The sequence below is a fragment of the Daphnia magna genome, linkage group LG5 (genome assembly GCF_020631705.1).
Source record: "Daphnia magna isolate NIES linkage group LG5, ASM2063170v1.1, whole genome shotgun sequence".
Taxonomy (NCBI): domain Eukaryota; kingdom Metazoa; phylum Arthropoda; class Branchiopoda; order Diplostraca; family Daphniidae; genus Daphnia; species Daphnia magna.
This window is the reverse complement of record NC_059186.1, coordinates 3,995,241-4,006,419: the sequence shown is the minus strand read 5'-3', so window position 1 is coordinate 4,006,419 and position 11,179 is coordinate 3,995,241. Positions and strand designations below refer to the sequence as shown.

Genomic DNA, 11,179 nt, shown 5'->3' with positions numbered 1-11,179 from the left:
ATATCATAAGTTAGTACCAGGGGATTTCTAGCATCTACAGAAGAATGAAATCCGTATCAATGCCAACAAACGGCATGCAAATGGTTCAAGCCTTTTGTGTACAATTAAATAAATAAAAACACCCTTTCTCCATAAGCTAACATGTAAGAAACACCATGTTCAAAGATAGCTGGGTTTTACTTTGACGGAAAAACCAGCAATCAGAAAATTTTTTCAATCTCACCGCTAAATAGAAAATTGTCTTAGCTATTAAGCGATATAAATGTATAAGAAATGGCTTATATGTTAGACTAGAATAAGTGGGTCGGAGTCATGCGCATTTAACACGGGCGCTTATGGTAAAACGCAAAAGCGTTCAAAGTGAATGACGGTTACTGTACATGTGTGATTGGTGTGCTATGGAATTTTGGCAGTTGTGTTGCAGGCAAAAGCTTGGTTGGTCAGATGGGCAGTGGCTGGCTGAGTATGTAGCCTAATTGAGCTTAACGTTAGCAGGTGGAAGCTTGACGATGGCAGTTGAACACTTGATTAAAGCTTCCAGTAGCTTGATTGTGGCAGGTCATAGCTTTGGACATAGCTTTAATCAAATTTTTTCTGAAGGATCTGGCTTTGTCTGATTGGATTGGATTCTGAAGGTCATGGCTTAATCGTTACTCTCAGAAGTCTAACTGAGTTCATGGCTTGATTATTCATGCTTGGCCGTGGCAGGTCATAGCTTGATTGCAAGTTCATTGAGAAGCTTGGCTGTGGCAGGTCATAGCTTGATTTTGATACCAACCTTATGTAGCTTGGCTGTGGCAGGTCATTGCTGATTGAGAATTGCTATGAAGCTTGGCCGTGGCAGGTCATTGCTGATTCAGAGTTGGTTATTAAGCTTGGCAGTGGCAGGTCATTGCTGATTGAAAATTGTTGTGAAGCTTGGCTGTGGCAGGTCAATGCTGATTGCAAATTGTTGTGAAGCTTGGCTGTGGCAGGTCATTGCTTGATTTCTAGTTGTGATGCAGTGTGGTGTCGATGTGGGTCACATGTTATTTGCAACAAAATACACGTTCAAAAAGAAATTTACAATATTTACAACATTAAGATAAGTACTCGGTCACAGGGGAATTGTCAGTACACACAGATAATGATAGGTGAATAAAGGTGATAAGTGAAGCCGGGCAGGTATACGAAACAATTCACCCCGTCGACTACGCGCTTCGGCATCTCTTTGAGCCCAGCTATAGGGCCACAAACCACCCCTGCTTGAAGTTACCTTGTTACGCAATCTCAAGGGAAGGTACAGGTGTAACCCTTTTGAAATGCTGCGAACCAATGGAAGGAAAGACGGACGGAAGCAAAGAAACGGAAGGAGACAACCAGAGAAGGAACTCAATCCGTGTCCGTTTCTCATACAAGAATGTCCGTCCTTAGTTCACTGAGCAAAAATTATTTATTCGATAGTGTAGAAGACATTTTGCTCTTTATCAAGAAAGTCGAGGTGGAGGAAAGTGGGTATTTGCGCCGTGATAAACCTATTCAGAGTGTTGTGAGTTATAACAAAGACATTAACAATAAGAATAAGATGGATGAAAAGTGGTTGTTTAAAAGACTTATGTATGCTTGCCCGCATTACGGGATACATCGGGATCGCTCCAAGACAAAGGATAGACTCAATCAAAATGTGATGCCCCAAAGTTGTCCAGTAAAAGTACAATTCACGTTCTGTTCCAGGCAGGAAAAGTTTTATCTTGCCTCATTGGAAGTTGTCCACCAGAACCACCCCGTTTTCGCTGAGCACGTCTCTACGTATGCCAGGAAAAGGTACGAAGAAAAATTTTTGTTAAATGTAGTCTAATTAATATATATTGTTTCATTACCGATTTTTAGGCATATGGCACCTGAGGCTGTTGCCTTTGCAGAAGCTACTCTTTCCGTCGGTGCTCAACCCACTAAAGTGAGAAAGCTGTTGCAAGATAAATTTGGCAGCCATCTCATCAGTAAAGACCTGATCAACATCAAACAGGAATTGACAGGGAAGTCAGATAATGAATGGAGAGATACCGTTGATTATCTGATGGACCTGCAGAAAGAAGAAAACAATGTTATTGAAACAATTGAGGTGATGATGTTTATTTAAATTTGACACCAATTACATTTCAAAACACAGCGGCAAAAACAAAAGGGAAAAGGTAACAGACGGAGGGAGGAAGACTGACTCACTGACTGCCTCGCTGGTCGACTGGTGACTCCCCCTTCGCTGGTGAAGTTTGTCAATCTTTTATACGGCAACGCAGAGAGTCAAATTTAAAGTCAAACGAGGTCAGGCGTGTTCAAAAATATAAGGTCGGCGGAAGAAGGCTGACTTTCCCGTTAGAGTAATGAAAGCAGAAAGTCGGTCATTCGGGGCAACAAATTTGGGGTCAAAACAGGGCAATAAAAGCAACGCGTTAAATTTTACCGTTTGAATTTTGATTTGGTCGGCGGATCCTTACATTATTAAGGTTTTACATGTTGCTGACGGAGAGGTGGCCGCAATTTATATCCAGCTGGAAAAGCAGCGGCAAATGTACAGAACATACGGTAATGTAATAGAATTAGACGGCACTTACAAAACCACCAAGGCTGGCTTTTCCCTTTATCATCTTTTAATAGAGGATAACAATGGCGACGGGCAGCCTGTCGCGATGTTCTTCATGAAGGAAGAAACTGTGGAATCAATTGCAACATGCCTGCAAGTTTTTTCTGAGGTAATATTATTATGATTAGCATAATCGTTTAAAAAACAAAAATTTTATTTTACTTTGCAGAACAATGATGTTTCCGTTACAACTGTAACGGTTACGGATAAGGACTGCGCAGAGATCGTCGGGAGGGGTGAAATCTCTCTCTGATTCAAGATTGTTGGAAATTACCAACATTCCATTTGAAGCCCGTATACTGAAGACGAAATCAGATGGTGAACTTCATATGGTAAATTTTTTACATCCCGGAAAAATGGTGCAAACTGGTTTATTGTGTGATGAGGCCGATTCCAAAAGTGAATCCTCGTGTGCGTCGGTTCACGATTACGAAAACATGGTTTTTGTAAATGTCAATCGTACTGATTGGGGTATTCGCCACTGGAAGAGCTATTCGGATATTGAAACAAGTTGTCACGATAACAGCGTTTGCAAGGTATGTTAATCTTCAATTAATATTTCTGTTGAAAAATAAAATAGTCACGTTTCTGGTTTTGCTGCAGGAAAGGGAGCCTCTGGAATCATCCATCAATTCGGCATCATCGAACGATTCAACCCGCGTGTTGCCTTTTGTTAAACTAAGTATGGAAGAAGCCATCGCTCAGTTAAAATCGCTAGCTACCCATGGTCACAATGTTTATCAGCGCCCTGAAGAAAATACTGCAACCAAGCTTTATGAGGTCATTTGGCTTAACGAAACTGAAACCACGGGATCAATAGTTAACCCAGTAAGATTGTGTCCAACCAATGGTCACAATCTCAGCATCATTACTGAATTAAGTGAAAGTAATTCAACGGCATCAAATGGATCTAAAAGCTCACTTGTCCAAACAGTTGATACAATTATAAATAAGAGCGCAGATGATTCATCGGTCGAAGATGAGCACCTCACTTACGTTGAAATCAATTTTCTTTCGAAGCTTTCCGAGCTTCAATGGAAACAGAGCTAAATAATGAACTTCATGAATCACCAAAGAAACGACTAGCACGACGACACTTTTCCATTATTCGTGATAAATTTGAAGATAAATCGAATCAGCTCGTTAAAAAACCCAACACGAACTTGATAAAAATACCCGAGATCGCTGCTCTTGCAAAATATTTCACCAGCGCAACACACATCCTATGTCATTTCCATGTCCTGAAAACAGTGGATGCGAAGCTAATAAAGCTGAAAAACCTGGGAAAAGAGAAGAAGCATCAGATACAACAGCATTTTCGTGCAGCTCTATTTGCCACTACACAGGATGAATTTGATTCATTATGTGATCGTTTGCTGAGTGTAGATGTATCTGTCACGACTTACTTTCGGGACAATTGGTTCAATATCACAGATAAGTGGTCTTCTCTTGGGCGTCGTCAACTCCAAACATTTGGAAATAATACGACCAATCGCCTAGAACGGTAACAATGATCATAATTAATATTAATTTACGATTAAACTGAAACGTTATCTTTAGCTTTCACCACACCATCAAGGATGTACTTCAAAAATCCAAGCGACTTCCAGATGTAATCAGAACCTTGGTTAACATAGTTCTGCTTCGCCTAAGTGATAGGCCAATGAAGCAGAACATCCGAGAGCATAGATTTTCAACAAAATCTAAGCATCCACTGCTTCAAAACTATGCGAAGTCCATCTCGCCTTATGCATGGAGCAAACTAAAAGGAGAAATGAAAATCATGAGACTTAAATATGACTTCTTTCTCAAAGAAGTAAGTACTGCAAATCATTTTAAAAATAAAATATATTTTTACCTGTTTTATGTGTAGGAATCGTCGACCTACAGCATTGCGTCTCGCAAAACAACTTATCAGTTGAAATGCGATCTGACCTGCTGTACCTGTCAGTTCTTCATGTCCTTTGGCCTTCCTTGTCGCCACATCATTAGTTTCCATCTGAAGGACAATATTGAAATTTCTGCAAGATCTTTCTTGAATCACTGGCAGAATCAATGTCTAGAGGTTAAAAAATGTATTTGTTATGTAAAGCGAACCTTTGTTATTAATTAATACTTACTCTATCCAGAATGATGTTATCGTTGATGCAGTGGTAACATCTCCAACTGGCTTAATTCCAACGAAGCCCAAGAACAACCCTATCACTGAAAAGGACCAGTTTAATGAGGCCATGATCTTCTTTAAGAAACTGGCCGACACTATCAGTGTGCTGTCATCACCACGCTTCAATCAAAAAATGCATCTTTTTCGGGAGATACATTCTTTGATTAAAAAAGACCAGCCAGTTGCGATAATGCAGAATCCGATTCCTTCTGCTATTAGCACTAGTCCTTGTCCTACTTTTGTAGGAGATTCCGTTTCTCTCGTACATGATGATCCATCCACATCCTTGGCAGTTCACGTTGAGTCTGCTGCTGAAGAAAACAGTTTACCAGATGCTACAGAGAAAAAGGTAAATCATAATAACAATTTATCAAAATTTGTATTTAAGTACTGTGTAATTTAGGATTTACCTCATCCGTGGGCGGCCCTCCATCTTCCAACAGCTTTAAAAAAGAGAGGTCGGCCTAGAAATAATGGCGAATATTTTTCTTCATACCACAGGAAACGACATCGAGTTGAGGCAGAAGAATCGGGCATTGTAAATGAGCTCTTAGCCGAGGAAGAGGAATTATTGGCCACAGAAGAGATGCTAACCAATAAAGATGCGGGATTTGACGAAGCGTTGCTCCTCGACAATTTTCCCATTGCATCATCACCTGACGTAATGGTTGTACCTAATGAGGTAATTGCATTGCATTAAAGCATTTAACAAGAAATATGTGTTTATATTTTTTCACGTATGAACAGGAATTGTTACCTGCTGCTTGCTTCTCCAGACGTGACAGGATTGAACCGCCCATGCGTTTTCTTGATGAGGTCCATCCCCTCACCAAAACCAATAAGCTCTCATCTGGATACATAAATAGAGCAATGGAAATTCTAAAACAACAACACCCTGAAATTGGAGGATTATACTGCTGCACCATGGGCGGTTCACTTACATTTCCTCAGGCAAATGGTCCACAATGGATGCAAATTGTTCACGACGGATCAGACCACTGGGTGTTGGTAGCAAAAGGTTTCAGCCAACCGAATTATGTCCTGGTGTATGACAGCATGGCGGGAAGTAATTGGCGGTCGAAACACATTTTAAGCTGTATGTCATCTCTTCTGAAAACACCTAAAAAAGAGATGACTTATGTCATTAAAACTTGCCAGTGGCAAGGTAATGGTTTTGACTGTGGTGTCTTTGTCATAGCCTTTGCTACAAGTTTGGCGAACGGGCAAGATCCAGCATTACTTCTCTACGACCCTCATGAACTACGAAATCATCTTGATAACTGTATTACCTCTGGCGAGCTATCTCCTTTTCCATCCACCTTATGCAGAGTAAAACGGACTCGCAAGGAACTGGTTGTTTCCGAATCTGTCTTTTGCCACTGCCGGAGAACCGCATACATGTTACCATCTAGGGAATGGAAGATGATTGAGTGTGAACAGTTTATGGAATGGTTCCACACAATGTGCATTGACAATTTCCCTGTAAACGAGAATGATCCTTGGTTATGTAAAGTTTGTAAATCGTAAATGTTAATTATAGTTACAAACATGAAACTCCTTTGTCTATGGAATGGTTCCACACATATGTGCATTGACAATTTCCCTGTAACCGAGAATGATCCTTGGTTATGTAAAGTTTGTAAATCGTAAATGTTAATTATAGTTACAAACATGAAACTCCTTTGTCTATTGAATGGTTCCACACAATGTGCATTGACAATTTCCCTGTAAACGAGAAAGATCCTTGGTTATGTAAAGTTTGTAAATCGTAAATGTTAATATTGTACATACCTATTGCATTTCTGTTAACGTTGATTGAGTTGCCACAATCCAAGCACAATAAGATATGATCAAGTTATGACAAATAAAATCATAACCAACTCTGAATCAGCAATGACCTGCCACAGCCAAGCTACATAAGTTTGGTATCAAAATCAAGCTATGACCTGCCACAGCCAAGCTTCTCAATGAACTTGCAATCAAGCTATGACCTGCCACGGCCAAGAATGAATAATCAAGCCATGAACTCAGTTAGACTTCTGAGAGTAACGATTAAGCCATGACCTTCAGAATCCAATCCAATCAGACAAAGCCAGATCCTTCAGAAAAAATTTGATTAAAGCTATGTCCAAAGCTATGACCTGCCACAATCAAGCTACTGGAAGCTTTAATCAAGTGTTCAACTGCCATCGTCAAGCTTCCACCTGCTAACGTTAAGCTCAATTAGGCTACATACTCAGCCAGCCACTGCCCATCTGACCAACCAAGCTTTTGCCTGCAACACAACTGCCAAAATTCCATAGCACACCAATCACACATGTACAGTAACCGTCATTCACTTTGAACGCTTTTGCGTTTTACCATAAGCGCCCGTGTTAAATGCGCATGACTCCGACCCGCTTATTCTAGTCTAACATATAAGCTATTTCTTATACATTTATATCGCTTAATAGCTAAGACAATTTTCTATTTAGCGGTGAGATTGAAAAAATTTTCTGATTGCTGGTTTTTCCGTCAAAGTAAAACCCAGCTATCTTTGAACATGGTGTTTCTTACATGTTAGCTTATGGAGAAAGGGTGTTTTTATTTATTTAATTGTACACAAACGGCTTGAACCATTTGCATGCCGTTTGTTGGCATTGATACGGATTTCATTCTTCTGTAGATGCTAGAAATCCCCTGGTACTAACTTATGATATGAATTCCCTGAATTAATTTTTTGTCGACACACGTGTAATTTTAAGCGAATCGGCGCGGTGTCCCCCCTCTGGCATACTCCCAGTACCACCCGCTGAACCTTTGTTCAGCGCGCGCTGGTAAGTACAAAGTAGAGGGTGGTAGGGGAGACCGGGGCTATTTGGGACATTTTTTTTTTTTACGCTGCCATTTTTTTTTTTTTTACAAGAAAAACGAAAAAAAAAGTATAGTAGTGATTCCCTTGCATTGTTTTACATTCCGTAATTTTTTTTTATTTTTTTCGTCCAACTATTTCATAGTTATTTAATAAAATGACAAGAGGAAAAAATGAAAAAAAAAAAAAAGTTAGGGTTAAACGGAACAGAGCCAGGGGAAAAATGGAACAACATTTTTCTCTACAACGGCTGAATTATTTTGATTAAAAGACGCACTAATGAAAAGGAAATTCATTTTGCTTTCAGAAGTGCTGCCTTCTTTTAAATTCTGTTACGTATAAGTGGAGATACTATAAAAAAAGTTTAGATGCCTTTATTTTTTAACTTTTCCCCTTGTTTTTGTCGGTGGGTGGTCGTTTATCTGGCTATAGCTCCACCCTTGTGAACACGTGACTTTTTTACTTCTGTTTAGTAACAACCCTGGCCCTAGTAAAATAGTAAAAAAGCCAACGTAGATATTGAGATTGAGAAACAGGAGGTATTGAGATGCCCTGTTTTACCCCGTTTTCTATGTTCCATTTTACCCGAATCCAAACAACTTCAAATAAACTAAATTATTGAATACTTAAAACACATTTTAAAAAACTAGATACACCACCTTAAACTAGAAGAAAAACCCTATGAAACAGGTATCTCACTTTTATAAAAATATTTATATAAGTATTTCTAAAAGAAAAAACTAAACGTCCTAAATATTTTTGACGAATCCCTTTTTTTTAATATCCCATAAAAATCTACAAGCTAATCGGAATTTCAAGACAAAAAGTTAATAGGATAAATTACACATTATTTAAGATACGCTATATTTATTTCTACATTTTAAAACAAATTGTACATATTTTAATCCCCTTGTACATTTTAGCCCCATGTCCCGCATAGCCCCGGTCTCCCCTACTGGGAGTATGCCAGAGGGGGGATCCCAAGGGTGGGCATTCATACTTGTTCGACGGATGGCGGAAGGCAAACATTTACGATCCACGCTGTTACAGAACCACGGTTGGTTCGGCTTTTCCCGATTGTGAAATGCTCTTGCAACCCGACAAGGATTACCCCCCGTCCAACCTGCACCTGCACCCTGCACTTTACCGACACCCCAAACATCTAGCGGTTGAAGAGCGTGCGAACAGTGGGGAGGGAATGTTAACAAAATAATCCCATTTTCTTTTGCAAATTGCATTGCTCTGTAATCCAAGTGGCTTGCATGGTTATCCAATAATAGTAATACAGGTTTCTCCTTCGAGCAATTTACATGCATTTTGAAATGCTGCAAAGATTTTAAAAAAATTTCTCCAGTCATCCAACCTACATAATTAATGAAAATGAAATTGATAAATTGATGAAATAGTAAATGAGTTATCAGGAAAAAAAACAGATTGATGACATAAACCCAAGCATCCAACGGGTCCACAATTGAGCATTTCTGGTTTTAACTTTTTCCTGGGAAAGATGAACACAGGAGGTATGGATTTACCATCTGCACTTATGAAAGCTAACATCGTCACATTCTCACCACGTTCAGCGGATACTGTCTGTTGAACCTAAAATTTTGAGATTATTATTTATCAAAACAGAAAACATACAAAATGTAAAAACTAAACCTGTTTTGCTCCTTTTTGTGCAATCACGTTTGGTGAATCCATGACAGTTGTATCGCTAGTCTCGTCGCAATTAAATACTCGATCTGCAGAAAATTGGTATTTGTCATGCACATTAAATAATTGATCATAAAAGCCTGAAACAACTGGTTTGTTGAAACCACATGCTCTTGCTTGGCTCGTTGATTCTGGTTTCCTGATGGATATATGTTGGTTTCGCTTCGTAAAACCAGATAACCAGTCCTTTGATGCCATTCCATTGATGTGCCAATTGGCTAGAGTTTTCAATGAATTTGCAACAGCAAACGAAAATGCAATTTTTCTGGTATCGATAGTAGTTAATCCATGGTTGAATAGCGAACAAGTGAGCAAGTATTCGGATAGCTCGCGTTCCATTTCTGATGACAGGATCTGGAGATGAAACTGAGGACGTTTGACTTGTAAAGGTAAAATGAATCCACATCCTTGATGTAGTTTTGCATATCTAGCCAATGTTGTTTTGGATAATCCATGATTTTTGGCCGTCTGGTTAATGCTAAATTTGCCAGAGAGAATGTCATCCAGTGCTTTTTTAAGGTTCTCGTTAGATGGTGGAGGAACCAATCCAACTCTTTTGTATGTTCGAGGCATCTAGAAAAAGGAAGCCACTGGATATAAATAAAAAGTATCCCTATTTGAAGAATATAACACAAACTTACTTTAACATTCACGAGTAGAGTCAGTGTTCACTGAATTATGATCCCCCATAACTTCACACAAGAAGAACTCTGCTGTTTCACTGCTAAAAATCTACCCCTTGTTTCATCAAAATACCAAAATATACAGTAAGAACCTGCAATACAAAATAAATGTTCAAATATTTTTCATATTGCATTTACGTCGTTAGCCTGCAATTACTTGCACATCATCAACCCAGCTTTTATCTTAAAACAGATATTTAAACAATCAATATTTTAACCAATTTAATTAAATGTTTCCTCTGTATCTATTTAGTGTGACAAAATATATTTCTTCTTCAGAAACAGATCGAGATTGTTCGTTCGGCTCGTTCATGACTTTTGAAATCACTTAGGGTCTATGCCATAACGTCATCTGCTACTGAGGCGGAACAAGGATTCTTAATCTATATTTTTAATGATCGATACTACTAAGTACCGCCCCATTCTGATTTCCTTGTCCGTGACATGGAACATATTGTTTTAGATAAGAATTTTTTTAAACATACCAAAAAACCTAAAAACAAACAAACAAAAAGTGATAAAAATACAATAAACATTTATTTTACAAATCAGATGATTAGGAAAGGCCCTACACGAGAAAAACCAAAACCGGTCCAAATAACCCCACCCTCCCCTAAGTTGAATCATCATTGGAGCTCGAATCAGAATCGCGTGAATCCTTATTTCCAGTTAAATCGATATTGGTAACTGGCAAATTTGATGATGCACCAGCCTCACCATCGTTGCTGGATTCTGGTTGAAAGTTTGAGCTTGAGTCTAAGAAAAATTATAACGTTACGTATTGAGATTACAAGGATATATTGTATGCGAGGCTTCTGTATTTGCACAGGGTACATGCATTGTCATAGTGTTGGCTTGACAGAATAGATGCATTACATTGACACATATAGTTACCATTGATAGTATAAGTGAATACAGAAGAAACTGAATGTTGAACGTGGATGAAGACTGAACAGTCTGAGAAACACAGGAAGAAAATAAGTCTTGACAGACTTAAGCGAACGTGACAGTATAGCCAGGATGACAGAACACGAACAGAATGAATTATGGCTTAGTGGTAAAGCATCGGCCTGCTAGTCTGAAGGTCGCATACTTGGCACCATACAGGTTGCCCCGTCCGCCGCCTGTCGCCATCTGTTGCCAGAACA

The 11,179-nt window shown here is 39.0% G+C and overlaps 3 protein-coding genes and 2 long non-coding RNA genes across 7 annotated transcripts; 3 read left to right on the top strand and 2 right to left on the bottom strand.

The window, feature by feature from the left end:
- Positions 1-377: 377 nt before the first annotated feature.
- LOC123472241 lies at positions 378-1,059 on the top strand. Its single transcript, XR_006646588.1, has 2 exons — positions 378-435; positions 493-1,059. It is a non-coding gene; the product is annotated as an uncharacterized LOC123472241 (long non-coding RNA).
- Positions 1,060-1,399: 340 nt separating this feature from the next.
- Positions 1,400-4,493, top strand: LOC116935626. Its single transcript, XM_032942900.2, has 6 exons — positions 1,400-1,803; positions 1,870-2,019; positions 2,832-3,156; positions 3,224-3,665; positions 3,746-4,124; positions 4,181-4,493. The coding sequence occupies exons 1-6, from the start codon at positions 1,400-1,402 to the stop codon at positions 4,491-4,493; spliced, it is 2,013 nt and encodes a 670-aa protein (XP_032798791.2).
- A 1,042-nt stretch (positions 4,494-5,535) lies between these two features.
- Positions 5,536-6,344, top strand: LOC116935623. Its single transcript, XM_032942899.2, has one exon. The coding sequence runs from the start codon at positions 5,583-5,585 to the stop codon at positions 6,309-6,311; it is 729 nt and encodes a 242-aa protein (XP_032798790.2). The 5' UTR covers positions 5,536-5,582; the 3' UTR covers positions 6,312-6,344.
- A 1,652-nt stretch (positions 6,345-7,996) lies between these two features.
- On the bottom strand, positions 7,997-10,433 carry LOC116923161. 3 transcript variants are annotated; one of them, XM_045173460.1, is made up of 4 exons: positions 10,189-10,433; positions 9,990-10,123; positions 9,295-9,921; positions 7,997-9,234 (listed from the first exon to the last, which is right to left on the bottom strand). In XM_045173460.1, the coding sequence occupies exons 3-4, from the start codon at positions 9,919-9,921 to the stop codon at positions 9,007-9,009; spliced, it is 855 nt and encodes a 284-aa protein (XP_045029395.1). In that variant the 5' UTR covers positions 9,990-10,123; positions 10,189-10,433; the 3' UTR covers positions 7,997-9,006. The 3 variants fall into 3 exon arrangements, with proteins under 3 accessions (XP_045029395.1, XP_045029396.1, XP_045029394.1); XM_045173461.1 differs by having other exon boundaries at positions 7,997-9,133; positions 9,207-9,234; positions 9,990-10,432; XM_045173459.1 differs by having other exon boundaries at positions 9,990-10,433.
- Positions 10,434-10,549: 116 nt separating this feature from the next.
- LOC116919904 lies at positions 10,550-11,103 on the bottom strand. The gene is made up of 2 exons (XR_004392079.2): positions 10,926-11,103; positions 10,550-10,787 (listed from the first exon to the last, which is right to left on the bottom strand). It is a non-coding gene; the product is annotated as an uncharacterized LOC116919904 (long non-coding RNA).
- Positions 11,104-11,179: the final 76 nt, after the last annotated feature.